The 14,841-nt window shown below is 40.8% G+C and overlaps 2 protein-coding genes across 2 annotated transcripts in view; one reads left to right on the top strand and one right to left on the bottom strand.

The window, feature by feature from the left end:
- Window positions 1-14,841, top strand: part of LOC145435636 (uncharacterized) — a 163,519-nt gene that overhangs the window by 98,570 nt on the left and 50,108 nt on the right. The gene's annotated exons all lie outside the window — the stretch shown is intronic.
- On the bottom strand, window positions 8,770-11,048 carry LOC145439862 (uncharacterized). The gene is made up of 2 exons (XM_080317519.1): window positions 9,909-11,048; window positions 8,770-9,021 (listed from the first exon to the last, which is right to left on the bottom strand). Exons 1-2 carry the CDS (start codon window positions 10,773-10,775, stop codon window positions 8,917-8,919), a joined length of 972 nt encoding a protein of 323 aa, XP_080173645.1. The 5' UTR covers window positions 10,776-11,048; the 3' UTR covers window positions 8,770-8,916.

Here is a 14,841-nt window from a genome sequence, read left to right as displayed (position 1 = left end):
CATTTCATTGTAATTTTGAAGCTAACACACAATTGGGATTTCGTTTGTTGGTACTGATGCTTGAAAATGCGACCATAAACTGCTAAAAGTGTGGAAAACTAGTATACTATAAATTCGAACCATTCAATATCACCAAACAGAGTTAAAAAAGGGGGTTTAGGAGGACTTTAACTGGAAACTGAGCAGTCAACACAATGACTTGGACTCTGATTCGAGTCATAATACCATGACTCGGACTCGATCCTCTGTTCGCTGACTTGGACTCGGACTTGACTCGGTGGGAATTGAAAATGACTCGACTTGACTCGAGTCAAAAATATAAAAGTGAGATTTACTTGTGACTCGGAGCCTTGTGACTTGGTTACAACCCTGGTCACAAGTCAATCTTACTTTTATAGTTTTGATTTGGTATCGAGTCGAGTCATTTTCAATTCACCACTGAGTCAAGTCCGAGTCCAAGTCAGCGAGCAGAAGGTCGAGTCCGAGTCATGGAATTATGACTTGAATCCAAGTCACTGTTGTTGACTGCTCAGTTTTCAGTTGAAGTCAGATTAAATCAACATTTTATAACTCTGTTTGGTAATATCAAATGGTTCGCCTTTATAATATACTCATTTTCCTCGCTTTTAGCAGTTTCTAGTCACATTTTCAAGTACCAGAACCAATAGACGAAATCCCAATAGTGTGGATACTTTTCTATTCTTCGAAATTACAATGATATGTCGGTCTTGGCCGTCTGTGTCTCTAGTCGTGAGCAATGACTCGAGCACATGTCGATTCAATACACAAAATGACTCGAGTAGAGTCATTTACCATTTTTAAGATAATGACTCGAGTCCGACTCGACAACTCTGTTTCTACCATAGGCACTTAACTCTAATTTCCCGTGGGTATGCGGGATCGATGACGTCAAAAATGGCTGACATCATAATACTTCAGAATTGACAAATGAGCTGGTGTAAATTGAACAAAGTAGCATCAATTTATTAGGGTTAAGTACATGTAGTGTAGCAAAGCCTATAATACATCGATCAGATCAGCTTCTTCGCGTTAACTAGCCCAAAATATATACTTGACGCCGCACTCCAGGGTTGTAATGACTCGAGTCCTGACTCGCCTCGACTGATGATTTTCTGATGACTTGACTTGACTCGAGTCATTTTCTCATGTTTCTCAGACTGCTAAGACATTTCAGTGTAATTTCAAAGAATAGTAAAGTGACCACACTATTGTAATTTCTTCTATTGGTAATGATACTTGAAAATGCGACCAGAAACTGCTAAAAGTGAGGAAAATTAGTACATTGAAAATGCAAGCCATTCAATAGTAATCGATATGACCAAGCAGTAATAAAAAGTTTTGAGTTAGTCTTGTTTAAACTACTTTTAATAACGATGTCTGGGGATATCGAATGGTTCGCATGTAAAACATATACATTGATTTTCTCACCTTGAACAGTTTCTGGTTGCATTTTCAAATGCCAGTACAAATAGGTGAAATGCCAACACTGTGGTTACGTCACTATTCTTCGAAATTGCAATCGAATGTCGGTCTTGGCCGTTTCAGAATCGAGTCATATGACTTGGTCCGCAATGACTCGTGTTCAAGCTGACTCAATATACAGATTGAATATAGTAAAGTCAAGTCGATTTCGTATTTTGTAAAAATGACTCGAGTCATCTGAAAATTGTAACTCGAGTCAAGTCATGACTCGAGTCATTTCAACCCAGTGACCATGTCAATGCAGCTTTTAATTGGCTTCTATCTACTGCAGAGATACTGTATTAGTTTCCCTGGGAGTAGAAGTACAGCTAACCAAAGTAATATAATACTTTTCAATAAATAATAATAAATAATAATAAATCGACAGGACAGCAGGACTGCAGGCTTTTTATAGTAGGCCTAGTTTTAGTTCTAGTTGCAGGGATTAAAAAGTGGGTAGTCCTGGTTATAGATTTTTGATCTAAAAATCCAGTAGCTCACACAAGACTCGCGGACTGCCGACCAGTGAGACAACGAGACACATGTTATATATATTATAACTTAATATAATTATACTATATTATACTATTATTATTATTATTTATTATTATATTAATTATACTACTTTCTTATCATCCTTGATATTTTCTAAACTGAAATCTGGTATTGAAGCACCCAGTTGGCACTGAATGCCAATATTTTACGAGTCTGTTTGGAATTTCTGGTCACTATGTGTTCCAAAATGAATTGTTCAAATAGGTTCTGGTGAAAATGGCATCGAATTGTTTGTCTTCCTGACAGTTATTAGTGGTGTCTTTATATCATGCTGAAAGACTGATGGGACTGCCTCCTGTCTTTCAAGTCTCATGCTCGGTTCTTATATGCACTTCCAGGAAGAAAATGACCATAGCAAACAATGTCACTGCCCTATGTCTCTGTCCAAAGCTGTTTCGTTTTGGATTCTGATCTCCTAATTGCTACTCTCCATTTCATCAGCTTCCCTGGTGACGTAGGGATCAAATGACCACCAATCCGACTTGTGCAACCAGGTACACAGCCATATCGTGGCATTTTATAATGTAGATAGATGATAATACAGTCTATTAAAATGAAATATAGGCTATGTGTCACTCAGCTAATATTCAAACGTCACTCTCTGGAAATGAAATACAGGTACACGAAGTAACCTGGCAATTCATAAATTGCACTGAACCTAATCATCAGTCGTAAATATGTTTAAACGCCGTACATACAAGATTAATTCTGTTACCCGAATCCAACAGGCAGTGGCTGACATGGTTTCTTGCGAAAAGCTATAGTATTGTTTGTTTACTACGGACGATAGGACGAGGTGTTGGCGCCCCAAGTGGTTTGTGAGATTACCAGTGAACCCAGCCCCCGGTGAACCCAGCCTTACAAACTCGGCCCTCGGTTAACTCGGACCTCGGTGAACTCGGCCCTCGGAAACTTTTGTAATTAAGTGTATTAACAAGTATTATTATGAATTATTAAACTAATAATGTTATTATCAACTGGTTTGTCGATCTTGTAAGGAGGTCAGGGCATGTGTAGATCACGCAGTCACGGCGTGATCAGATCACGTGATCACGGATTGCGCAAGCGCCATGCACGGGAAAGACCGCGACGTTCACATATCGATCAGACCTCGGTGAACTCAGCCTTACCAACTCGGCCCTCGGTGAATTCCGCCCTCGGGAAATTTTGTATTCACCGGCAACACTAATATCCCACCCCCGGCAACCCTAATATCCCACCTCCGGCAACCCTAATATCCCACCTCCGGCAACCCAAATATCCCACCTCCACCAACCCTAATATCCCACCTCCGGCAACCCTAATATCCCACCTCCACCAACCCTAATATCCCACCTCCACCAACCCAATATCCTATCTCCGCCAACCCTAATATCCCAGCTTTATTACAAAATTTCCCGAGGGCCGAGTTCACCGAGGTCCGAGTTCACCTAGGGCCGAGTTTGTAAGGCTGGGTTCACCGAGGGCTGGGTTCATCGGCAACCGTTTGTGAATGTCTCCCATTGAGTCGAATCGGAATCGGCGCGGCAATTACATTCAATTGTTATTATTCAATTACACTGGTCAGCAGAACGAAAAAAATGGGCAGAACATCTAAGAGCCGGTTCTGGGGTTTCGAGGTTGCTGATTACGAATATCACATTAGTGATTAGAGATTTGCTCTTGTAGGCTACCCATGAAAAGTCGAGAATTACTGCATTTACCATTGAATATTTCACTTGGCAAGAAAAAAATCGTATTTTTTTTCTAATTTTATACGGCATTTCAGTAGATAATAATTGAATATGAAGAACCCTCATGTCGTCCCCATGGGTTATCTCCAAAACAAGAGCCGATTTGAAAAAAAACTGAGGTCATTTTCGGAATCAATGCCCTTCAGAACCATTACAACCACTCTTACTTTGTATGCCTAAAAATACGTGTTGACCAGTGTTATCAGTTTTTATAAATTCTATGATATTTATAAATATCCTAATCCCGGCCGTGCCTCACCCATGCCTTACCTCCCCTTTCACGCTATATTTTCGAACAATAAATAGGAAAGTTGCATGATTTTCGTAGTAAAAATGTTCAAAATCTAGTAGACAGGTAAGGCAGTGCCTCACGTGCCTCCCCTGAAACTACGTCACTGACGCATCACACATTAAAGTGTGTAGTGACCATCATGTTTGGCTCCGCCTACTTATGTCCATATGGGTCCTCGCATTTAAGAATATCGTCAAGACGAACTTACGATCTCGTATAACTGACGAAATTCGACGAATTTGCGCTTCCATGACGTCACGATTTTTCAAGTGTGACGTATTAGTTGATTAAAATGAAAGGCTCTTTGGAAGTTAAAATGGAAAATATGGGGTCAATATGGCTCTCCGTACAAAAAAGGTTCCCGACCACTGATATATATTGATTACGTATGAATCACTAAGCTATATTAGTTTGTAGATGAAACCATAGTGTCCTATATGGCCGGACACAAGCAAATCTCACGGCATGCATTGAACATTCGTGAACAAACTGAACAATACAGAGTGAGATATTCAGTGTTGGGATCAAGTCACTACCTTCGAGTCACGAGTCATTTTGAGTCATTGCACATGAGCATATATTCATATCGAAAGTTTTGGCCATCCAGCGACGGTAATTTTTGGCCAAGGTTTTGTCGCCCCTGATGTTTTGGCACCGCTGATTATAGGCGGTATGTTGGCGAAAACTTTGCGTCTTCATGTTCCCCGACGGAGAAAGGGTTGGCTCGAAATGAATGAGTCTCATAGGCATGAATCCGCTAATTGCATACCACTAAACTAGTTCATCCCAACGGTCTTCGGCCATGTTTTTCAGTTAATACGAAAGTGTGATGATCGTTCAGCGAAAGAAGGCAGAATGTCAATTTGACGTATTTTTTCCAGCCTGTCGCCGACTCAGACAGGCTTATACACTGTATTTCTGCCACTACACCAGATTTCAAACCAGGATTTTCGTTACGTAATAATTATAGTGCACAAATATTAATTCACTACGGCTTGTGAGAGACAATGTTTTTGTCAAAGCTACGGTTGCCTCGCAGCTGCCGAGGTTAGGGAGACACTTAGGGTTGCATTTACAACAAACGGTGTTTTAAAACACTTTGTTTAAACAGTTTTTTAAAACATATTGTATGAGCCTACGGACTGTTACCACCCGTTGTAGCCGACGTATATCTATATGGGCCGGTTGGAACCTTCAAAATAGTCCGTTCAAGAGCAATAGTAGCCTACATATATTTCGTCAAAGGAGCTATGTTTACCCTATATTTTCAATTGTCAATGTCAATCCACTATAACGTCACAACTGAATACTCGTGACGTCATACCATTTAAAAAACATAAAAATAACAATAAAAAACATGTTTTAAATTAAGGCCTTGTTTTAAAAATGTTTGTTTTAAATTGATTTCTGTTTTAAATGCAACCCTAGAGACACTGCACTTGAATTTCTTATCAGGTATATTTAAATTATTATACGTGAGAAAAATTATCAATTATTTACGATTTTCATGCGCACTCACACGGATTTTCTTTCCCAACGTTCGCACCACCTTCGTCATTGGCACTGCAAATTTGTTCATTCGCACAGGTGCGTAACGTACCATCACAGGTTGAAATTATTGCGATAAACGGTATGCCCATAACAGTATAACCTTTTCAAAGCTTCCGTTACCCGTGTTAAAGATGGAGTAAATGTAACTAATGAGTAATGGTAGGTAGTTGCGATTTTGTACGCATAGATGTAGTTGCATCGGCGATCATTGTAGGCTACTGCATTTGAACTATGAAGTGTCAGTTTGTCGTTCACTAATAGGTGACCAATTTCGCGTAAGGTGTGTCAGTTTTGTACAACCACTGGCAGCTTTAAGAACATTATATCACGGCACATTACGCCAATAACGCCGGGCGCATAAATATACCTTACGTCAAAACTACCGCAAATTGATAATGCATCAAAAATGCGAATTTCATATAATCAGAATATATGTTATAAATGGCTATCTCTGCTTATATTCCGCACAACTGTTACCTGCGCCCGAATATAAACGTCGTCAATATCACAATTTCTCCTAGAGATCTGAAGAATAATTGCGAAATACAAGTCCTTCATGACACTTATTATATTCCCCTTCGAGCTGGCATTTAATTGCTGCGAATTGCTAAGTCCGTAAATTCCACCTTACTACAATCAACATGCTTCAACGGCGTTCTTAACCACTGTATTGTTCGTATTTACATTGCGTCGACCAAGTAACAAAAGGCCTTTGACAATAATTTTACGCCCCATGAATTTGAATAGGTATTGGTTACGTTGCTACGATCTCTGTAAAATTTTAAAACTCGATAGCTGTCACAATCCAGTTATATTTACTTGCTACGTCCGAGTACGAGACACTACACGGGTTCTTCGAGAATCAAGGCGCTGGTGGTGAGTGTTTCTTGCTGTACATTTATTATGGCTTCCATGTGCCATCAACCAGAGATGAGATAAGAGATGAAGCGGTCAAGCACGAGTGATGCGGTCATGCACAGTTGGGTAAGGCATGACGTCAAACCTTGCTACTTTACGGGGAAGCATCATTATAATACATACAATAACCCACGTAACATCCCCTTCTCAAAACATCACAAAATAATAGAAAACAAAGCGAACCGAATTAGGATATAAATTACGGCAACGAATCAAGTTGTAACATAGTCTTGCAAGTATGCTGGTCGAATTACTGTACGGCTTGGCCTGCTGCTACTGCAACCAGATAACGACCCATTAGTGTCGCTGTTCACTACTGCTGGTCTGGCAATCGAAATGTCGTCAAAGTCAAATGCAACATGCGGGCGAGTTACAGTAGTTCGAATAAACTTTCTGTTGCGTCGGTAGATCGTTCCGTCTGTCGCCTTAACAATGTACGATCGATCATTCAGTTGCTTAATCACCACCGCTTCGAGCCACAAGCCATTTTCTGTCCTTTTGAATCGAACCTGTTGACCAGGACTCAACAGGGCGAGGTCTTTTGCACCACGATTGTAATACTTTGCCTGTTTTCTTTTCCGATCCATAAGCGATGGAATGACATCAGAAACAATTTTCGGCTCAAGCAGTTTAGTTGCTATTGGCAACAAGGTCTTGGTGCGTCTTCCAAATAGCCTCTGTGCTGGAGAGCCAGGAACAGTCTCGCCTGGAGTGTTTCTCCAATCCAACAGTACAATATTTATGTCTTTTTTGTCAGTTGTCGCTTTACGAAGTAACGATTTGAAGATTTTGACAGCTGATTCCGCCTTTCCATTCGATTGGCTGTGTCCTGGAGAGCTGGTCACATGTTCAAACTCATATTCCTTTGCAAATGCCTCGAAGTCATGAGCAGCATAGCATGGACCATTGTCAGTAATCAATTTCTCGCAAATTCCATGACGTGCCATATGTGATTTTAAGCGGCGAATAACTGCCGTAGAAGTCTGTGAGGTTAGTCGATCTACCTTAAAATAATCCGAGTAGTGATCAACTGTAATCAAATAATGTTGTCCGTCAAATTCACATAAATCGCTACTGATTATTTGCCAAGGACGTCCTGGTACCGGATGTGAAATCATACTTTCCTTCTGTTGGTTGGGTTGGTGTAAGCCACATGTGCGACAGCTTGATACGAAGTCCGTAATATCGTTAACCATGTTGGGCCAATACAAACATTCACGAGCCCGGCGTACACAACCTTGAATTCCAACATGACTGGCATGTAGTCGCTTGAGAATAGTGCCTTTTATGGACGACGGTATGACAATACGATCACCCTTCAGAACGATTTCATCCTGAAATATCAACTCCTCTTTAAAACAGTAGAAATTTCGAATTGATTGGGGTACCAGCTTGGCTTCATTCGGCCACCCATGTTTTATAAAAGAGATTAACGTGTTCATGACAGAATCAGAGATTGTTGCTTGGCTGACCATGCCGAGCGTGGAGCTTGATACCGGTATATCATTCAACATGTCGATATGTTCAATCTGTTGAAATATATCAAACACATCAGCAGTTTCTCCGTCTTTGGGTGACTTCGGAATGTACGCACGACTCAACGTATCCGCCACAAATAATTGTGATCCAGGCTTGTATATCACCTCGAAGTCATACTTTTGGAGCTGAAGTAACATGCGCTGTAACCGTTTTGGTGCATTAACCAGGCTTTTCTTTGTGATCACTTCCAGAGGTTTGTGATCGCTTTCTACTGTTACAAATCTGCCATAGACATATAACTCAAATTTTTCCATGGCAAAGAGAATAGCAAGCAATTCTTTTTCGATTTGCGCGTAGTTGCACTCCGTTGTTGTCAACGCCCGTGAAGCATAGGCAACAGGGTGAGAGTTTTGCAATACACAGCATCCTAGCCCCTTTGAACTGGCATCACATTGCAGTACCATAGGTGCGTTTTTGTCGAAGTATTGTAAAACTGGCGCGTTGATCAAGGTTTGTTTTATTTTCTCAAAGCATGACCCATGGAGGATTGGATCCCATATGAACGCGTTGTCTTTTTTTAGGAGTTCGCGGATGGGAGCGGTTATCTCTGAAAGCTTAGGGGCAAAACGCTGCAGAAAATTTGTCATCGCTAAAATTCTCTGGACGCCCTGCTTATCCGTTGGAGGGGGCATTTTTATGATGCCTTCAATTTTGCTCGATGAGGGTTTTAGACCATCTTTTGAGATGGTATGGCCTAAGTAGGGCACTTCAGTCTGCAGATAGCGTAGTTTCGCTTTATTCAGTTTAATACCAGTTTGTTCACAGCGTTTCAACAGTTCAAAGAACTTTTTCTTATTGTCCATAGTCGCCTCTTCAACAGTGTCGCCCACACCATAAATCAAGATGTCATCCGCGACGGGCGTGATTCCTTCCAGGCCGTCCAGCGCTATCTTCAGTCTTCTCATGAACTCCTCCGGTGCTGGGCTGATTCCGAAAGGCAGTCGGAGCCATCTGTAACGACCATATGGAGTAACGAATGTAGTTAGATAACTACTAGTATCATCAAGTTCTACATGCCAAAATCCATTTTTTACATCACACAGTGTAAATACTTTGGCATTGTGCATATATGGTAACACATCATCAACTGTCGGCATTGGATAGTTGTTGCGTTTTAGGGCTTTGTTCAGCGCCAGGGGATCCAGGCACAAGCGGATATCTCCAGATTGCTTTTTTACAGTGACCAGATTAGATATCCAGGGAGTATGGCAATCCACGGGAGCTATTATGTCAGCATCAACCAAACTATCAATTTTCTCCCTCACTTGTGCTTCAAGTGCCAGGGGTATTTTGCGAACAGGCATCTGTACAGGATTGATAGTGTCATCAATTTCCAGATGAAGTTTACCCTCTAGCTTTCCCGTACCATTGAAAACATCCGAAAATTGTTCACATATTTGATCAAACTCCAGTGTAGCAAAATTGGCGAATTCAGGATCCTTCGCTGTAAGAGCTTGTACTGAAGGTTCCTCGATCATCATGTTTTCAAAATTGATCGTAATTAGTTTCATCCTTTGAGCATCGGCGGAACCAATGATGGAAGTGTTCGGCTTCTCAACCACTACAAATTCTAGCAAGTAGTTTTCACCATTCTTTTTATTGGTGATTTCCAACGTTGTTATTCCTAGAGGCCTTATCACTTCCTTATTATATACAACCAGTCTCATAGAAGTAGGTTTCAAGTTGAGCATTTTTGTGTCACCAGTTACATTCAAGTAATCTCGCCATGAAAGAACATTTACGGTTGCGCCACAATCAATTTGGAATTTTACATACATGTTAACCAGGTATAACAGAGCAAATATTTTCTTAACATAGGATTCCTCCGTAGCACTCACATGTTCAAACGAAAGAACTTCGTCATCCTCTTCTTCATCCGACTCAATGCGATCAGCTGATATCATCATCACAGTTGCCTGACATGCCACGGCAAAATGGTCTTTTCCGTTACAGCGTGAACAAGTTTTGCCGTTAGCCGGGCAATATCGCCGACCAAAAACATGCACTTTTCTACAAAACTTGCAGATTTTGGGGAGCTCTTCCGATTGAGGTGTACTACCATCATATCCTCGATTCATTTTAGAGTCCCTTTCAGCAGCTGGCCATTTCCTTTGCTTGTACTTATTTTGTATCGCATGAATTGCAACGTCATCTGACGTTAGAGTCATTTTTTCCATTTGCAGAGCAGTTGACTCAAACAATCTGCAGCTCGAAATACAGGAGTCCCATGTAAGTCCTGTCTCTTGTAGGAGTTTTCTTCTCAGCACAACATCGGATATGCCACACACAATTTTGTCTCTGAGAAGCTCATCCTCCAAGGTTTTAAAATCACAGGTTTTTATCAGCCTTCGCAGCTGTTCGTAGTATGTGTTGAATGATTCATTTGAAGCTTGACTGCGACTGAAAAAACAGTACCTCTCGTATATAATGTTGATCTTCCCAACACAGCGCTCCTCCATTTTCTTCAATACGACTGGGTAACTCTTGGCGTCATCTTCTGATAAAGTAATGCCATCATAGACATCACACCCAGCTGGTCCAAGAGCCGCTCTGAGAGCCGCAATACGAATGGTATGTTCCTCTTTATTGAGTTTTGTAGCCACTTCATAATTCTCATAATGGCGCTTCCAGTTCCTCCAGTTGGTGGCCAAATCACCAGAGACAGTTAAAGGACCCAGATGGGGTATCACATGTCTTAGATCCATATAGTTAGATAAGATGATAAATCTTTATGCCGAGCTAATGACAGATTTAGAGCTCGCGAGTTCAGTTATCTTCTGACACCATGTTTCTTGCTGTACATTTATTATGGCTTCCATGTGCCATCAACCAGAGATGAGATAAGAGATGAAGCGGTCAAGCACGAGTGATGCGGTCATGCACAGTTGGGTAAGGCATGACGTCAAACCTTGCTACTTTACAGGGAAGCATCATTATAATACATACAATAACCCACGTAACAGTGAGGTCAGTCGTTACGACCATTGGTATTACCGTATTACTGAAATGTGTCGACAAGCACGAAATTGTAGTCGCATTGTTAGAATTATCGATCTCTCCGAATTCATGAGAGGTATAGCATAACGAAATCTTGATCTCGTCTCAAGCTGAATATTGAGCGTGCGCTAGAGTATACTATGAAATGGACAAGAATTAAAACTTGTTGATCCATTTATGTCGTATTACCCACTCACCACAAAAAGAATTCGTGGATTTCTTTCATTTTAGCTTATTACGTCAAAGCCAGAGCCTCGTTCGTAGTCCTGATGCGGGATCTGCCGTGCAACAACGCAGTCCACCATTATGCGGTTTAATATCAACGAACGAAATCCAAGTCGTTTTGAAAAAAAAAGTATTTAGGTTGGCAAATTTCATCATGTTTTTACTGTTACGTGGACTGTAGGATGCAGTGTTATTGTTACTGCAGAACAGATTGAACTAGCAGAACACATTTGTAAAGTTGCCAAAGGCTTACAACATCATGTGTAATGCGTATTCATCTGCATTCCTTTATCTACCCACTTTTCTTGTTTTGAAAGAGTAAATTATCCACCGAGGTTACTTCGATATCGATTGAAGCTGTTTTACTTTCAGTTACCTTTCCTACAACAAGACCAAAATGCATCGGTGAACCTGCAAACTGAGTTTATTGAAACATATGGAGACAGGAGGCTGTGTAGGTATATAACACAACTTAATTAGAGATAGATCCGAATCTTGTGACTGCACAATTAGTTAGATATGAAGCAAAACGTGGTTAGCAAGATATGACAGCGTTGTAATGAAACGATTCGAGTCAAGATTTTTTAGTCACTAGACTTGACTAATGTCATTTTCTAAAATACCGGTATGGAAAATTACTAAAGTCGATATGAGAGCATTTGTGTATTGACTCGACTTGACTCGAGTCCCTGCGCACCAGGGATATCTAGAAACTTGAAGTTCTAGATATCGGGCAAGACAACTTCGAAGAATAGTAAGTTACCACATAACGCGAGGCATTAAAAATCATCCAAACAGAGTGATTTGAACAGGATTGAGCTCGAAAATGACCAGGTAACACAACGACTTGGACTCAGACCCGAGTATCAACACTGTGTCTATGGACTGAGACCTTTGAACCCTGACTATGACTCGGACTTGAGTCGGCGCTGAATTGAAAATGTCTCAACTTGACCAGAGTCAAAATGTAATAAAGTAGAGTTGACTTATGACTCGGGACCTTGTGACGTGGTTTCACAACCCTGGGATATGGTTATCTTTTCGCTTGAGACTCGAGTGACAAAATTATTTAAAGTGGCCTCTAAAAAAGCTACCGCCTCGCTGATTTCGAAAATAAAATTGCAATCTGGTCTGGGCACTGCAAGTCACCCAGAATTACCCTAACATTTGGTGGTGAGATAGCGCAGTGGTATAAGCCGCGGCTGCAAAACCAATGGGTTGTGGGTTCGAGTCCGACTTCAGAATTCCCATACCTAAGTGTTGGAGGTTGATCAAGACTCCTCCTCGCCACCTCATCCGCGTAAGCGGTGTCTTACAAAAAGCCCAGAAGTGGGCCGTGCTATAAGTCGGCAGTTACGGAATAATAATGACGAATATCGGCCTGGTATAAATGACCACAGTAGTCGACAAACACCATGAATACTACAAACTAACAAACAAACCCTAACATTTGTAAAAATCGACTTGGTTTCGCAGCAACAAAATTACCAAACAATGTCCTATTGCGGCGTTCAAATTATTCACACCAAGTCACTAGGTTCCGGGTCTCTAGTCGATCTTACTTTTATAGTTTTGACCCAAGTAAGTCGAGTAATCTTCACTTATTCACCGTGTCAAGTCCAACTCCCAGTGGTGTTGCGGGGGGTTGTGTTCATTGTGTTCATAGTTCAGTTTCGAGTTCAGGTAGCCTATGTTGAAGCCAATTTTTCACAATTATGCTTGGGCGATATCGAATGCCTGGTATTCATAATATGCTGATTTTCATCAGTTATAACAAGTTTTGGCACTAATTTTATGTATGAGTACTGATAAATGAAATACTTATAATTTGGAACTTCACTATTTTTCGAAGTTGGGATGAAATACCGTCTTGGCTGCTAGAGTTTTGACACAAAAAATACCAACTAGAAAACCAATGGCACTTGGAACCAATTTCCTCGTTTACGTTTTTTAAAGTCCAACTTACTACTGGCAAGGAGCGGCCATATTTAAAAACGAGACCGCCAAACACTCTGACCCTGCCAGTAGCATCTTCCTCTGGTTTTCTGGCCTCTCTTCGAAGGCTGCCTATTTTTGCTTGCTTTTTGCTCTCAATAGTTTTGTGTGACTTGCCGTTGATCGGACTCGCAGTTGAGTTTTGGGGTGCGTCCCACTCGTACCCTAATCTTGACCTTGTCTCCCGAACGGATATTCGGTTTCACATAATTCGGCAACGGATATATTTTTACCGCAGGCTTTCGTACCAACGTTGCCTTGAAACGCAAGTATAGTCGCATCTGAGCAATATGTTGATCGAATTTTTTTTTCTGTTCTGCAATCCAGAGATTTGTACCGTTCTCTCTCTCTTTTCCTGTGAGCGACTGAATCTCCTGATGACTTTCTCTTGAAACTTTGTCGGTTTGGGTTCGGTTTTGTGTTGGCATCATTCAACGAGTTAAGCTTTTGTTTGTGGCTTCGGCTTCGTGAGAAATTTCGCTTAGCGCACTTCTTTGAATTCGAAAGTTTCGCTAAAAGGTAAAAATCGGTTTAATTTCACAGCAAAATAGTACGCCCCTCGTATCACGGTAACTAGATATATTTTCTGAAATAGCACTACTTATTGAGCTAGGCACAATGTCCAGAGGGCTCGCATCTGAAATCAGTATTAACCCTACCCATTTGATTCAGCAATAGAAATAATTCGTCTCCTTGCCAATAGGGTTGTGCAGAATCGAGTACGTGAGTGATTCGATATTGAATCACATATTAGGTTTCGAGCCCGGTGGAGTATTTGAGTATCACTCATTATGACGAAATAACAGTATTTGAGATGTCAAAGTTCATATATATATATAGCCTACTTTTTACGCTACTACAAAGAATATCATGTCTGTACTTTGATATTTTATCCGCAATACCGATCTCATTGCACTCTGTGACAATGCTGGGGTTGATCATGACTTCAGAGATATGGCAAACCCAATAACATTCGTAGGTTTGCACTACATGTTCCGTAGGCCACGGTCAGTCGAGTTTTCCATGCTCCCACAGTAGAAAATTCCGTCGAAGCTATAATTCTCGATATTCAATTACATTTCGTTGGCAAAGAGCGTATATCAGCACTCCAAAAATTTCACTACTCGACTCGAATCATTAGATATATTTATCGAAGCAGATTCGAGTATTCTTATCATCGTGACCAGCCCTACTCACCAATATGTGTTCATTTATTAACTAAACTTATCGTTCCGATCGTATTTCCACTGTGGAAGCCTTGGAACTTTCTTGGTCATATAACAGCATACGAAAGCTGTTGTACAAAACTACGCTAGCGGAAAGGAAATATCTGTAAATCCGCAGCATTTGCAATAAAATAGGCATCGTTGATAAAAACTATATTATTTTTAATATGACGTAGAGCCAGCATTATATTATTTGTGGTTGCATGAACGGTACATATTTGCACTTTTCAAATTTCTCATAACCCTATGATGTCATAAGTAGTGGTACTTGACTCGACGCCTACTATTCGATTCATGGTCGCGTCACTCAGGCACGATTTCCACAACC

The sequence above is a fragment of the Botryllus schlosseri genome, chromosome 1, assembly GCF_051294905.1.
Source record: "Botryllus schlosseri isolate E-star chromosome 1, Bs_hap1, whole genome shotgun sequence".
In the NCBI taxonomy this organism is placed as follows: domain Eukaryota; kingdom Metazoa; phylum Chordata; class Ascidiacea; order Stolidobranchia; family Styelidae; genus Botryllus; species Botryllus schlosseri.
The sequence above is the reverse complement of the archived record's forward strand: the minus strand, read 5'-3'. Positions and strand labels throughout refer to the sequence as shown.